We start from the raw sequence: 16,800 nt of genomic DNA on the forward strand, positions 1-16,800 counted from the left end.
GGATTGGAAGATGTAGATCCTGTGGGTAGAATTAAACAACAAGGGTAAAAAGGCCGTGTTAGGAATTGTATACAGGCCTCCAAATAATAGCCAGGATGTGGGATACAAATTCAGAATCAGAATCAGGTTTATTATCACCGGCATGTGACGTGAAATTTGTTAACTTAGCAGCAGCAGTTCAATGCAATACATAATCTAGCAGAGAGAAAAAAAAGTAAATAAAATAAAACTAATAATAATTAATAAACAAGTAAATCAATTATGTATATTGAATGGATTTGGAAAAAAGTGCAAAAACAGAAATACTGTATATTAAAAAAATGTGAGATAGTGTTCAAAGATTCAATGTCCATTTAGGAATCGGATGGCAGAGGGGAAGAAGCTGTTTTTGAATCACTGACTGTGTGCCTTCAGGCTTCTGTACCTCCTATCTGATGGTAACAGTGAGAAAAGGGCGTGCCCTGGGTGCTGTATGTCCTTAATAATGGATGCTGCCTTTCTGAGACATTGCTCCCTGAAGATGTCCTGGGTACTTTGTAGGCTAATACCCAAGATGGAGCTGACTAGACTTGCAACCCTCTGCAGCTTCTTTTGGCCCTGTGCAGTAGCCCCGCCACCCCACCCCCATACCAGACAGTGAAGCAGCCTGTCAGAATGCTCTCCACGGTACCACTATAGAAGTTTTTGAGTGTACTTGTTGACAGGCCAAATCTCTTCAAACTCCTAATAAAGTATAGCCGTTATCTTGCCTTCTTTATAACTCATCAATATTTTGGGACCAGGTTAGATCCTCAGAGATCTTGACACCCAGCAATTTGAAATTGCTCACTCTCTCCACTTCTGATCCCTCTATGAGGATTGGTGTGTGTTCCTTCATCTTACCCTTCCTGAAGTCCACAATCAGCTCTTCCGTCTTAATGACATTGAGTGTCAGGTTGTTGCTGTGGCACCTCTCTGCTAGTTGGCACATCTCATTCCTGTATGCCCTCTCATCACCACCTGAGATTCTACCAACAATGGTTGTATCATCAGCAAATTTATAAATGTTATTTGAGCTATGCCTAGCCACAGAGTCATGGATATAGAAACAGCAGAGCAGTGGGCTAAGCACACGCCACTGGGGTGCGCCAGTGTTGATCGTCAGCGCGAAGGATATGTTATCACCAATCCGGACAGATTGTGGTCTTCCGGTTAGGAAGTTGAGGATCCAATTCCAGAGGGCGGTACAGAGGCCCAGGTTCTGCAACTTCCCATTCAGGATTGTGGGAATGATGGTATTAAATGCTGAGCTATATTCATCCTGACGTAGGTGTTTGTGTTGTCCAGGTGGCCCAAAGCCATGTGAAGAGCCATTGAGATTGCGTCTGCCATTGACCTACTGTGGCGATAGGCAAATTGCAATGGGTCCAGGTCTTTACTGAGGCAGGAATTCAGTCTAGTCATGACCAACCTCTCAAAGCATTTCATCACTGTCGATGTGAGTGCTACTGGACGATAGTTATTAAGACAGCCCACACTGTTCTTCTTAGGCACTGGTATAATTGTTGCCTTTTTGAAGCAAGTGGGAACTTCCACCCATTGCAGTGAGAGGTTGAAAATGTTCTTGAATACTCCCGCTAGTTGGTTGGCACAGGTTTTCAGAGCATTACCAGTTACTCCATCGGGACCTTCCGCCTTGCGAGGGTTCACTCTCTTTCAAGACAGCCTCTGAGACAAAGATCACAGTGTCATCAGGTGCAGCAGGGATCTTCACAGCTGTAGTTGTGTTCTCCCTTTCAAAGCATGCATAGAAGGCATTGAGTTCATCTGGTAGTGAAGCATCACTGCCATTCATGCTATTGGGTTTCGCTTTGTAGGAAGTAATGTCTTGCAGACCCTGCCAGAGTCGTCGTGCTTCCGATGTCACCTCCAACCTTGTTGAAATTGTCTCTTTGCCTTTGAAGTAGCCCTCCACAAACCATACCAGGTTTTCTAGTACAGGCCTGGGTTGCCAGATTTGAATGCCACAGATCTAGCCTTCAGCAGACGACGTACCTCCTGGTTCATCCACAGCTTTTGGTTTGGAACGTACAGTAAGTCTTTGTGGGCACATACTTATCCACACAGGTTTTAATGAAGTCAATACCAACTGCAGCATACCCATCCAGGTTCGAAGATGAATCCCTGCATACAGTTCAGTCCACCAATTCAAAGCAGTCCTGTAGGTGCTCCTGTGCTTCCCATGTCCATACCTTCTTTGTCCTCACTGCTGGTGCTGCAGTCTTCATTCTTTGCCCATACTCAGGGAGTAGAAGTACAGCCAGGTGATCAGACTTCCCGAAGTGAGGGCATGGAACAGCACCGTAGGCATTCTTGATAGTGGTGTAACAATGGTCCAGTGTGTTGTTTCCTCTGGTATTGCAAATGATCTGTTGATGGTAGTTGCTTTGTGATTTTGTGAGACTTGCCTGGTTAAGATCTCCCAAAACGATGGTGAAGGCGTTACGGTGCGCTGTTTCGTGCATGTTGATCCCATTACTCAGATCACCTAAAGCCTGCTTGACATTGGCCTGAGGTGGAATGTAGACTGCTACCAAAATGACCCCAGAGAACTCCCGTGGTAGTTAAAAAGGACGGTACTTTAATGCTGAATATTCCAGGTCTGGTGAGCAGAATTGGGACAACACTGATATATTTGTGCTCCAAGAAGAGCTGATCATGAGGCATACTCCTTCTCCTCTGCTTTTGAGAGACTATAGATCTATCCTGACGGTGCATAGTAAACCCGTCGATCTGGATCACTGCATCCAGTACGGTGGAAGGGGTTAACCAGGATTCCATGAAACAAAGGACACACACGGTCCTAATATCCCTCTGATTCAGCCCCTAGCTCTGAGATCATCAATTGTATTCAACAGAGGCTGCACATTCGCCAGCAAGATAGTCAGTATAGGGAGTTTAAAACCCCATTTCATTAAACGCACTTGTAACCCAGATCTACACCTGCGCTTCCTCCGAGGTGTCCTCCGTGGGTAATTCCGACCACAATCGGTATTGTTTCTGTCGGTTTTAAGCAGCAATAGTTCGTTTAAACACATTAAGACATCTTTGTTGACCGTACAGACCTTGGAAGCAGTTGTACTTTTTAGCTGTATCAGGCTGAAATGGGAATATTTAATCTCATCCATTGAGAGTACTGCTGCTACTCGAGTCGCCCCTAGGCGCCCCAGAAGTGGTTCACAACCGCTTGGGAGATAGAAATGGCATGCAAAAAGGGAAATGTTACGATACTCACAGGGGACTTCAATATGCAGGTAGATTGGGAAATTCAGTTGGTGCTGGATCCCAAGAGAAGGAATTTGTAGAATGCTTTTTTTAGAGCAGATTGTGGTTGAACCCCTAGGGGAAAGGTAATTCTGAACTGAGCATTGTGTAATGATCCAAATTTGATTAGGAAGCTTAGGAGAAAGACCCTTAGAAGACAGTGATAATAACATGATAGAAGTCACCCTGCAGTTGAGAGGGAGAAGCTAAAGTCAGATGTATGAGTATTACAGTAGAGTAAAGGAAAATACAGAGGCATGAGAGAGGAGCTGGTCAAAGTTGATTAGAAAGGGACATGAGCAGAGATGACAGCAGAACAACAATGGAGTTTCTGAGGACAATCGGAAAGCACATGACAGATAACATCCCAAAGATCAAAGATTCAAAGGTTCATTTATTATCTAAGTATGTATCCATATACAACTCTGAAATTTGTCTTCTCCAGATAGCCACAGAGAGAAACATCAAACCCACACTGCCCACACACAAAGAAGAACGGCATCCTGATCAACAACCCTCAAAAAACCCTCCCCCCGCACAAAACCAAACAGGAACATCGACCCCCCCAAAAAAAAACCCTCCCCTGCACAAAAAAACTAACAGAACATCAACCCCCAATCATCCTCCCCTCGCACAACAAAGCAGGAGAGGAACAGGGATAAAAAAACACAGAATATAAAATCTATAAGTCTGAAAAAGATCACAGTCCATAAATGCAACAGTCCAATCCATAAACACAAAACCATGATACCACCCTCTGATATCACTGACATTCATCAAAACAGAGGGACACCACATGAGGCAGAGAGGCCTACCCACCTGCCACAGCAAGCCACACAGCTATAGGCCACTCAGATTCATTCCCCAGCAGCAAACAAAAGGAAGGCAATCATCACTGATTTCGCTCGCCTTCAGCATTCGCCTCAATGTTTCAATCAGCGATGAAGAAATATTCTAAAGTGAGGATGAGGCAACTGTGGAGGTCAAGAACAGCTTAAAAGCAAAGAAGAAGGCATACAATATAGCAAAAATCAGTGGGAAGTTAGAGGATTGGGAAGCTTTTAAAAATGAATAGAGGGCAACTAAAAATTCAAAGAGAGAAACGAAGAAATATGAAGGGAAGCTAGCAAACAATATAAAAGAGGATACAAAAGTTTTTTCAAATATATAGAGTAAAAGAGAGGCGTAACTGGATATCAGACCGCTGGAAAGCAATGCTGGAGAGGTAGAAATGGGGGACAATGAAAAGTTGGAGGAACTTAATATGTATTTCACATCAGTTTTCACTATGGAAAACAAGAGCGTTATGCCAGAAATTTGGAAGTGTCAGGGGGCAGAAGTAAGTGTTTTTGCTGTTTTTTCACACAGAGGGTTGTGGTTCTGTGGAATGCTCTGATTCAGAAGGCAGTGGAGGCCAATTCTCTGGATTCTTTCAAAAAAGAGTTACATAGAGCTCTTAAAGATAGCGGAGTGAAGGGATATGGGGAGAAGGCAGGAAAAGGGTACTGATTGTGGATGATCAGCCATGATCACAGTGAATGATGGTGCTGGCTCGAAGAGCTGAATGGCCTGCTCCTGCACCTATTGTCCATTGTCTGTTACTAAGGAGAAGGTGCTTGAGAAGATGAAAGGTTTGAAGGTAGATAAGTCACGTGAACCAGATGGTGTACACCTCAGGGTTCTGAAAGAGGTAGCTAAAGAGACTGTGGAGGCATTAATAATGATCTTTCAAGAATCACTGGATTCTGGAATGGTCCTGGAAGACAGGAAAATTGCAAATGACACTTCACTCTTTAAGAAGGGAAGAAGGCAGAAGAAAGGAAATTATAGGCCAGTTAGCCCAACTTCAGTGGTTAGGAAGATGTTGGGAGTTCACTCTTAAGATGAGGTTTCAGGATATCTGGAGGCACATAAAAAAATAGGTGAAAATCAGCAAGGTTTCTTTAAGGGGTAATCTTGCCTGACATATTTTGTTGGAATTCTTCAAGGAAATAACAGGCAAGATAGACAAAGGCATCAGTGGACCTTGTTTACTTGGATTTTCAGAAGACTTTGACAAGGTGCCACACATGAGGCTGCTTAACAAGATAAGAGTCCATGATATTACAGAAAGGATACTAGTATGGATAGAAGATTGACTGACTGGCAGGAGGCAAAGAGTGGGAATAAAGGGAGCCTTTTCCGGTTGACTGCTGTAGACCAGTGGTTTCCACAGGGGTCGGTGTTGGGACTGCTTCTTTTCTCATGTGAATGATTTGGATGATGAAATTCTTTGCATTGTGGTCACGTTTGCGGGCAATACAAAGATAGCTGGAAGGGCAAGTGGTGTTGAGGAAGCAGGGAGTCTGCAGAAGGACTTAGACAGATTGGGAAAATGGGCAAAGAAGTGGCAGATGTAATACGGCAGATGCAAGTGGCAGAAGTATGCCCACAGAAAATGTATCTCAGGGTTGTATGTGGTGACATGCATGTACTCTGATAATATAGTGAAGTGTATGGGCATGCACATCGGTAGAAGGAATAAAGGCATAGACTGTTTGAGAAAATTCAAAAATCAGAGTTACAAAGAGACTTGGGAGTCCTTGTGCAGGATTCCCTAAAGGTTACCTTGCAGGGTGAGTCAGTAGTGAGGAAGTCAAATGCAATGTTGGCATTCATTTTGAAAGGACTAGAATATAAAAACAAGTATGTAATGCTAAGGCTTTATAAAGCACAGATGAGGCCTCACTTGGAGTATTGAGAGCAATTTTGGGCCCCTTATCTTCAAAAAGATGTGCTGGCATTGAGAGGGTTCAAAAGGAGGGTCACAAATAATTTCATGAGTGAAAGGATTAACATATGAGGAGTGTTTGATGCCTCTGGGCCTGTACTCGCTGGAGTTTAGAAGAATGAGGGGGAATTTCATTGAAATCTATTGAAATATCTGGATAGAGAGGAAGTAGGGAGAATATTTCCTATAGTGGGTGAGTCTAGGAACAGAAGGCACAGCCTTAAACCAGAGGGACATCCATTTAGAACAGAGATGAGAAGGAATTTCTTTAGCCAGTGGGGGAATGAATCTGTGGAAATCTTTGCCACAGATGTCCGCAGAGGCCAAGTCGTTAAGTATATTTAAAGTGGAGGTTACCAGGTTCTTGGTTAGTCAAGATGTCAAAGGTTACAAGGAGAAGGCAGAAGAATGGGGTCAAAAGGGATAATAAATCAGCCATGATGAAATGGCAGAGCAGACCCAACAGGCCAAATGACCTAATTCTGCTCCTATGTCTTATGGAACTCTTACAAAATCTTACTTTCCAAAGTTCTCCTTTCCTTTACAGCCTATGATAAATTTTCAGATTTCTTTATGAGATGGGAGGCCATTCAGCCCATCGAGTCTAGGCTGGATTTCAGAGCAATTCCATTCCCCATTTATTTCTTGCAACACATGCCCATTAACAGCCCCGTGCACTCTCCATTCTACTAGCACCCAAGACAATTTACAGTTACCAATTCACCTCAAACCAGGAATGTGGAAGGAAACTGGAGTACTCAGTGCAAATTATGAGGTCATAGAGAGGACAGGCAAATGCCACTCAGATACCGCCGGATCCATGAGATACATAAATTACAAGCATTGATGTGCATTTGCATAAGCAATATAATTCAGATATTAAACATTAAAAAATGCAGATACTGGAAATCTGAGCTAAAAATAGAATAAAGCTATAACACTCAGCAGGCCATGAAGAATCTTTCAAGAGAAACAAGCAAGTTAACATTCTAGGTGTGGATCTTACAGCAGCAATATTACAGATTAAGATCCTACTTCTCTGTTCTCATCACAGATGCTACCTACCAAGTGCTTCCAGCATTATATATTTTAATTTAATGTTTATTTTAATCCAAATGAAAATTCATAATACTTCTTGTAGGATTATCTATCCTTTCTTCCTCACATTATAAAACAGATGCTAAAAAAATTAACACTCACAATTCCCTTTACTAGATACTCTGTAAGTGTTTGCAACAGTAACAAAACAGCTTCTCGCTTGGTGATTAATGCATAATAGTTCTGTCAGCTGTGTAAAACATGTACATATATTTCAGGACCTTAATTAGCACATTTCTTGTTGCATTTACAGGTCAGTGGATTGCCACCTCCAGAACTTATGTGGTATTTAAATGGGCAACCTGTTGAACAGGATATGGGTCATAAAATGCTTGTGTCGGGAAAAGGTATACATTCACTCATTATTGATGCAGTCACAGCAAGGGATGTCGGACTGTATGAATGTATAGCCGTCAATCGTGCTGGCCAGAGCAAGTTTACAGTTCATCTTGAAGTTGAAGGTGAGTGTATTCATTAAATGTTTGATAGCACAAAAGAAAACTGTACATATATTTGAAGGAGAATTACCTTTCTTGACAATTTGCCAAGATATAATTTTAGTGGCTTCTTGAAATGGATGTGTTAAGGATGCTCTCAAATCTAGAAAAAAAAATAAAGTCATATGCTGCATTTATAGTTAATATGAAGAAATCCATTTTCTAAACTTGCACTTTGATATATTAACACATCATCCTAAAATTGCTCGTCCTACTATTTTAGCAAAATTATTAAACACCATCACTCAAATGAGGAACAAATTAAACAAATGGAAAAAGTATGTAGATATTTGTATCACATTACTAAATTTCAAGGCTATTGTATTCAAAGATTTTAGGGACACAATGATTACAGCATTTTACAACCTTCTTCAAATTTTTACTAATTCCCTCCACATATATGGGAATCAAATTTGGGAATGATACACTGGCCCTGGAGGGCTCTCGCTAGAATGAAATATGAATTAATAGACTTTAATAGTGAGGGCAGATTACTCTCAACTGCAGAAGGCTAAAGGATTACAGTATCTCATTTTTAAAATGATGTGATAGAGCACTTATAGAAAATGATGTCCAGTGTAATGAGGCAGGTTAGAATTAGAGCTAAGCTTTTCAGGGCTGATGTCAGAAAGCAGTTCTTCACCCAAACTTTGATAGAAATCTGGAACTACTCCCTCAAAACGCTCTTGCCGCCAGGCCAACTGAAAATTTCCAAGCTGAGAACAGGCGTTTGTTAAACTATTATCAATAATGGAACCAAGTAGAAGGAAACATAGATAGTCTTATTCAATCAGGCTCCTCTATCTGTTGTCTTTTTGTCTAATGTTGAATTAGTTATTGAAGAGCTTAATTTTAGCTACAGCAAAGTAGATATTTATGTTAGAATGGTTGCATCTTTTCTTCCATTTTACAAAAAAAAATATAATGAGGGTAATATTAACTGACTTACCAGCTAGGAAGCTGGTAGGATCATGTCAGCCATCCAAGTAATACCAGATCTGATTTTTTTTTTTACAAAAGTCAATATAAAGTAAAATCAAATGAAATGTAGAACAGGTAAGTGACTCAAACTCATTAGAACCCCATCCATTGGATTAAGATAAAATTATCCTTTTAATTGGTTCTATTGGTGAATCAGCATTGGGTGATACAACTACAGTTTAGAAATTTCATAGAAAAGTAATGAATTTGAATTTGTAGATTGCTAATTTTGGCAAATGATTAATAATACAAATTCTTTTCTTAAAGTAAGGGAAATGGTAAGAGCACCAGAATTTATCTATAAACTCCAGAATTCCAGAGCCATTGAAGGAGGAAATGTCAAGCTGGAATGTCAGGTGACAGGAGAGCCAAGGCCAGTAATCTTCTGGAGAAAAGATCACGAAATGATCAAACACAGCACAGACAGGATCAGGTAATCACAATTTTCTGTAATCTATAGGAGGTTAGCGGAAATAAATGAGAAACGGCATTGACACATTTAAGTCTGCCCGTTATTTGCCTACTGCCACTTGGGTCATGAAGAGTGCACATAGGTTCATTCTTAAATGGCATTCATCCCTCACAAGCAAACATTGTCAAATGTACTTTTGGAATGAGGACTCCTTGCAATCAGTGATCCAACTTCATATTTCTTAATATCGTTGATTAACAAAAGTATGTTAATCTCTGATTTAGAAAAAAAATGGTCTGGAAACACTCAACAGGCTGAAATGGTAAATTCTAGACTTTCCACAAATGCTGCCTAGATTGTTAAATCCAGCACTTTATGTTTAAGTTTCAGGTTTCAAGCATTGCAATGATTTGATTGACATATATTAATCTTGGTTTAATATACTCAATATGCCTAGCATAAGTTGCTGTGTTTCAAAGACAATTGTATGCTTCTATCAATCCTGCAAAGCAGAAATATTTACCAAGTTCAGTCCTGAAAGCCCAACTTTAATTTTTGGTCATTGCATCCACATTCTAAACTTCACAGCCATCAAAAGTAACTACCTTATCAGTTGTTCTTTGACAAGTTGCCACATAAAAGGATTAATGTATACATTAAAAGTCCATGATATCAGAAGCAGTGTGTTAGAATGGATGGTAACATGCTGCCTCACAGAAAACAGGGTGGAATAAATGGATAGTGTTTAGCCTAGATGGAGATCAATTCTCAAATTGTTCTCTATTTACTTTAATGATCTAGAGAAAAGGAACACTGTGTAAGGCATCCAAACTTGTTGATGATATGAAAACAAATGGAAGCACATGTTGTAGTAAGGAAGGTGGCATCTGTCATCAAGGTCCCACACCATATCAACCATGCCATGTTCTCGACGTTGTCATCAAGCAGAGAGTACTGGACCTTGAAGATTCACACTTCAATGTTCAACTTCAGCTTCTTCCTCATTTAAATTTATGTTAAATTATATTTGTCCTTTTCTTGTAATGTACTGTGCTGCTGCAAATAGCTAATTTTCATGGCATTTATACCCTGTATATGCCTATGACAACAATAAAATTGAACTTGAATACCGAGACCCTACAACAGGACATAATGGATTGAGTGAATGGGCAAAGGACTGGCAAATGGAATTTAATGTGGGGAAGCACTTTGATAAAGGGAATAAAAGGCAGATGATTATCTAAACGGGGTGAGACCCCAAGGCAGTGAAATACAGAGGGATCTGGGTGTTCTAGGTCAAGAATTACGAAAAATCTATCAGGCAGGTTCAATAGGTAGTTCAGAAGGCAAGCAGCACTTTGGCATTCATTGCAAAGAGGTTGGAATTTAACAATAGGAAGGTTCTATTCTACTACACAGGGTGTGGTGATGCCTCACCGAGGATACTGAAAACAGTTATGTTCCACTCACTCTAAAATTAATACGTTTGTTGGAGAAACTACAAAGGAAATTCACCAAGCTAATTCCTGAGATGAGAGTGTTGTCCTACCAAGAGTGACCAAGTAATTTGGGCTTGCATTTGAATGTTTTCATAAGTGGGAAGGTCTTGAATAAGGAAACATAATTACAAGATAGGAGGCCAATAAGTTTCTATCCTCAAAGAGGGAAAAGAATCCCTGAAAATCTCTGCCCTGAAGAGATTCAACTTCCACATTGCAAGCTGGATCATTACAAGGATTTAAAGTGGAGGTTGATAATCAGATGATAGAATCATATTAAATGGTGAGGCAGGTTTTAAGGGCATGATGGCCTACTCCTGGTCCTATTTTGGACCATAAGACATAGGAGCAGAAACAGGCCATTGAGTCCACTCCACCATTGCATTATGGCTGATTCATTATCCCTCTCAACCCCATTTACTTACTCTAGTAAATGTGTGCTGGCCCTCTCCAAGGCCAATTTATATCATGCCAAGCAGAACTCTCAGTATTTCTGCTTGACCTAAGATTTGCTTGTCCATTTGCCTCAGGTTGACACATTTACTTCATCCATTAATTCATGCATTTCATCCGTTAAAGTTTTTCACTTTAATAAAAGGCAATTTAAACAAGGATTTTAAAATTTTTTTTAGGATATACCAAACCAATGAAGGTAAAGTTGGCCTTGAAATTTTTCCTGTTGATAAACGTGATGGTGGATGGTATACTGTGTCTGCACAAAATGAAGCTGGATCAACAATCTGCACAGCAAGATTGGATATTGCCTGTGAGTTGCCTTCAACAATATATTGCAAAGTACAAGGAAGTCAGAAAAATCTGCAGAAGACTTTTTTTCTGCTTTGTTCAGATATGATTTTCTATAAATTACTAGCAAATAATAATCTACCAAATACCAGACTGGTATGATGGCCTTTATGTCCAGCCAAACCAAGCTGATAAAGAAGGTATCAAGCAAATGCCAAGCCCCTTATTTTCACATACACTCAGTTGTCACTTTATTAGGTACCTTCTGTACATAATAAAGTGCCCATTGAGTGTATGTTTGTGATCTGTTGCTGCTGTAGCCCATCCGCTTCAAAATGTGATGAGCTGCCATTCAGAGACGCTCTTCCGCACACCACTGTTGCAGAAGTGTGTGGTTACTTGAGTTACTGTCACCCTCCTGTCAGCTCTGACCTCTCTTACTAACAAGGCATTTTCACCCAAAGAACTGCCACTCACTGGGTGTTTTTACACTATTCTTTATAAATTCTAGAGACTGTTGTGCATGAAAATCAGGGAGGTCAGCTGTTTATGAGTGACTCAAACTGGCACCAACAATCATTCCATGTTCAAAGTCACTTACATTAAATTTCATCCCTACTCTGATGTTTGGTCTGAACAAAAAACACGGCATTGCTTGACCATGCTTTTATGCATTAAGTTGCTGCCACAAGGTTGGCTAATAACATATTTGCATTAATAAGCAGGTGTACAGGGGTACCGAATAAAGTGGCCACTGATTGTAATTACCAATAAGCTCATGAACTCTTTGGACTTACCGTTTGAAGCAAATGTTGAGGAGAACCAGACTTGCATCATTGATCCAGTGATAAAAGTTCTAATTCCATATGGCAACAGGGGTATTTAAACTTGAATAGCTTAAGTATAAGAACAGCATTTTCTGTTTTAATTTCAGACTATAAGCAGCTGCAGACTTCTGATAAAATCTCCATTAAAAAAAACAATCTTAGTAACAGTATCTATGAAAATATCAGATTACTATATAATTGATCTGGTTTCACTAATGCCTTTCAGAGAAATAAATCTGCTATGTTTTTCCAAGCTAGTTTCCCAGGTGGCTCCCGGCCCACTAATATAGTTGACTCATAACTGTTTCTTCAGTTTAGGAAAAGTGGATAGTTGTATTAAGTTACTCAGATGGACCTTAGGTTTGTAGGTGATGGGAACCTGTTAAACTGATTAAAGTGTTTAAAACTAACAGGTCAGTAAACAGCTCAATCAGTTATGCTTATGACTGGGATAAAAGTGGAGCCTTACAAATGATTAACCAGAATGAAGACATAAACAACCATGGAAAGGGAATAAAAGGTAGGGTTAACCAAGTGTCTGATCAAATCAACAGTTGATTAGAGATCATTGTGAATAGAAAATTTAGTCAGTTGGGATTTTGAAAGCACAGTAAGTTTTGTGGAAGAATTATTCTAAAGATGTATGTAAAATCAAGTGAGGTTGGAAGATGGTAAAAGATAAAGAATGGGGTAAAACAGAAGAAGAAAATGCTGTAAATGAAGAGCAAATTAGGCAATATTTGCTATTATCTAAAAGAACTGCTGAAAAGTCTTCAAACTGAAATCTTAACAGATTCTGTCTCCAAAGATGCTGACTGGGCCACTGAATGTTAGCATCATTTTCAGTTTTTATTCACAATTTCTAGCAGCTGCAGAATTATAGTTTTGCAAGCAAACGGTGAAGATGGCTTTATCACGGGAGAAAAATACAGAAGCAGAAGTCGATTTCTTAAGTCAACAAAAGTATAATTTATAATACCAATTTTTTAAAAGATTCTTTTATGTTTTCTAATTTCTCCCAATAGCTTGGCCAGTGAAACACGCTTCAAACACAAAGTCACTGAAGGTTCGACCAACATTTACCCGTTACTCTGTGCTTAATGGTCAGGGTTTTCTGGTGGTCCCAGACTCCCAATGTACTGCATCCAACCCTGGCTTGGTAGAAAGTGAAGATCTGTGATGTTTTCATACTTCAACTCAAAATACAATGTTTTTCAGCTTGCTGAATGTATGTTTTATCTGCACCTTACTGTAAACAAAATAATTAGTTTTGTATATAAGTGCATTTAGTTGTAAAATGCAAGAACGCTACAGCATCCGGTCAAACATTTTGCACATTAAGCGATTATTATTTCATGTCCTTATGGTACCATAGAACAGAACTATAAATCTGTTCCACAGTATAGAATCAGTTAAGTAAGGTGAGAACATAATGAAAATTAATAAGCAGAATTAAGTGTGTATAATATTTTATGGTATCTTATAAGTTGTGGTATTGGGTTTGAGTAAAAACATGTTAGCAAATTATCTTAAATAGGAGCATGCACAAAGTTCTAACTCCAAACAACTTTAAAAATAAAATTATTGTCACAGTCTTGGAATTATGAATGTGTCTGCAACAAATAACCAAATTACATAAGCTAACTTTATGAAATGCAGTATTGTAAGCTAAAAGTGCAAAGCAGTAAACTGCTTCAGATGGATAGAGTTATCTAGATGGAACATCACAAAGCGCGCTCATGAACAATATCAAAACTACGTTAAGTGTAATGATGGCATCTTTTGCAATCTCTGACTAGAAAGAGCTTCATTTATTTGTGTAAAAGTATATTTCTATAAATCAGGCTTTTAGATTAAAAACTGTAGGCACCAAGTCTCTGTGCAGCTGTTTGCTTACAAATATCTTTACAAAACTTTGCACCACATTTATTAAAATACATATCAATCCAGGAATAGCTTTAATAGAGGAATGACTTTTTTTTTTGTTTTCTATCCTTCATTCACAGAAAGGCTAGTTTTGTGGATGAGTACCTACCTACCTACCCACCCTAGAAAAAGTCATTTCTATTTGCAGTGCATGGGTGAATGATCCCCTTAACGATCATTTCAGTTCCATTCTTTGGATAAAAGATACTGCTGGTTATCACCAAATGTAAAAAAAATTAAAATATAAACTAATAGGTTAGTGTACCATTTGGCAAAGAATTGGTCTGTCTTTATGTGCTTTTCTGAAGAAATTACTATTTATTTGCTGTCTAGAGCAGCAGTAGCTGTAATTCAATGTAATTAAGTCACCATTCTAGATACTGGCTTCTAACAATGAAATACAGGGTCAATGTCCCAGCTTTGCAGAATAATGACAGTCAAAAGAAAGTTATAAATTATAAAGACGGATTGTTTACTTGTCTCTAGTTTTAAAAATCCATTGATCAATAAAATCTTATTCAAAATTATTTTTGAAACTGTTTTGCATTAATAAGCGTACACAAAAGAATTACGACATTGTTGGGCTGTTGTGCATTATAGACATAATGGAATTATTTACTTCCATCTGTTTTATCTTCCATGATATCAAGAGAGATTCTGGCAACCCTCAAGTAAAACAATTAAAAAAAACTTATGTGGCTATTGGGTTTTGCTACTTGAACCACTTAAAATTCTGTTCCATTCTCCATGGAAAGTTTTCAACTATTATTTCACAGTAGCACTTCTGGAAATTCAGCTGTGACTGGGGTGGGGGTTGGTGGTCAGGTCTGCAAACTCAACTGCTACACAAGCCATCAGAAAGTGCTTGCCTAATTTATAGACGCAAGACAACCTCTCTGCAGCTTTGGGAGAAATATGCAAGAGGATCCACTTCTCCAGTGGAGCCCTGACTGATCACATTGCATCCCTCAATGGGGCTAATTGTTACATGCCACCACTGGCGCAATTTTGCTTGTAGCAATGAAAGCAATGGAGAATATCAATGACAATTAGATAATCAATCAGCAATAATAGACTGCCCAGGTATAAAACTGAAATTCAACTGAATCTGAATTGTCCCAATTGGGATTTATTTTTTGAAACACTACCCAACCCAAAGCTAACATGTATATTTGTGACCCATTGACATCAAGTAGCCAGTCTGTAATCTGAAGTGCATGATGAATGCAGCTTTTTTAAACAATACATACATTTACAAGAGCATTGTGGAGCTAAGAGGTTTGTGGACACTGCAAGCTTTCCCCAAATCCAGAAATTCATTGCCTGTGCATGTATTACCAGGAAGCTTCATCATCATCATAAGCCTCAAGGATGTTTGTTTGGTTAATATCGAACTTCTAAGGTTTTGTTTTGCATCAGGTCCCCGCTGAAATATTTTTTCATATGACATCATTTCTTAAGAGCATAAGATATAAGAGCAGAATTAGGCCATTTGGCCCATTGAGTCTGCTCTGCCATTCAATCATGACTGATCCTTTTTTCCCCTCCTTAGCCTCATGCCCCAGTCTTCTCCTCGTAACCTTTAATGTCATGTTCAATCAAGAACCCATCAAGCTCTGCTTTAAATACACCCAACGACCTGGCCTCCGCAACTGCCTGTGGTAACAAATTCCACAAATTCACCACCATCTGGCAAAAGAAATTTCTCAGCATCTGTTTTAAATGGACACTCCTCTATCCTGAGGCTGTGCCCTCTTGTCTTGGACTCTCCAACCATGGGAAACAGCCATTCCTCATCTACTCTGTCTAGGCCTTTCAACATTCAAAAGATTCAATGAGATTCCCCTCATCCTTCTAAATTCCAGCAAGTACAGACCCAGAGCCATCAAACATTCCTCATATGCTGACCCATTCATTCCCGGAATCATCCTTGTGAACCTCATCTGAACACTCTCCAATACCAGTACATCTTTTCTGAGATGAGGAGCTCAAAACGGTTCACAATACTCAAGGTGAGGCCTCACCAGTGCCTTATAAAGCTTCAGCATCACATCCCTACTCTTGAAATGAATGCTAACATTGCATTTGCCCTCCTCACCACTGACTCAACGTGCAAGTTAACCTTTAGGGTGTTCTGCACAAGGACTCCCAAGTCCTAAGTCCCTCAGCCTGGCCTGCTGAGTTCCTCCAGCATCCTGTGTGTGTTGTTTTGGATTTCCAGCATCTGCAGATTTTCTCATGTTTGTGTAATGCACTGTTTGCGTTAACAAACAACACCCCCAAGAATGTGCTGGGGGCAGCCTGCAAGTATCATCACATATTCCTATGCCAAGAGAGTATGCCAATCATACTCAGCAGAACAACATGAACTCCACAAACAACAAAACAACAACAGCAAAATAAGCCCCACCTACTCACCCATGCACATACTCAGATACGGCAGATAACAGAGGTATCAAGAAAGCATAGGTTTAGGGATAAGAGGTAAAAGTTTTAGAGGAGATTTGAGGGTGATTTCTTTCAGCCAGGTGGCTTGAATCTGGACACACTACTTGAGAGTTTGGGGAAGCCCACAGTCCAATAATTTGAAACCTGAATTTTCCAATTCAAGCTAACCCACTCCCCCTGTGATCCTTTCTCACTCTGACCAGTCCACCCAGGGTCTCCCTCCCTTTGTTCCTTTCTTTCCATTCCACACTGTCCCACCTCCTTCCTGCTCCACACCTCATTACCTAGATTCAGC

General features: G+C 39.7%; 1 protein-coding gene across 7 annotated transcripts in view; it reads left to right on the top strand.

Annotated features, from left to right (window-relative positions):
- The window catches only part of myot (myotilin), a 158,017-nt gene extending 143,363 nt beyond the window's left edge, over positions 1–14,654 (top strand). For 5 of the 7 annotated variants that reach the window (XM_063053360.1, XM_063053359.1, XM_063053361.1 and 2 more), the window contains 4 exons: positions 7,425–7,632; positions 8,917–9,082; positions 11,193–11,326; positions 13,157–14,653. In XM_063053360.1, coding sequence (XP_062909430.1) covers positions 7,425–7,632; positions 8,917–9,082; positions 11,193–11,326; positions 13,157–13,311 — 663 coding nt within the window. In that variant the 3' untranslated portion in view covers positions 13,312–14,653. Of the gene's footprint in view, positions 1–7,424; positions 7,633–8,916; positions 9,083–11,192; positions 11,327–13,156 lie in introns of all 7 variants that reach the window. The other 2 variants (XM_063053363.1, XM_063053366.1) reach the window with 1 other exon arrangement.
- Positions 14,655–16,800: the final 2,146 nt, after the last annotated feature.

The sequence above is a fragment of the Mobula hypostoma genome, chromosome 7, assembly GCF_963921235.1.
Source record: "Mobula hypostoma chromosome 7, sMobHyp1.1, whole genome shotgun sequence".
Taxonomy (NCBI): Eukaryota; Metazoa; Chordata; class Chondrichthyes; order Myliobatiformes; family Myliobatidae; genus Mobula; species Mobula hypostoma.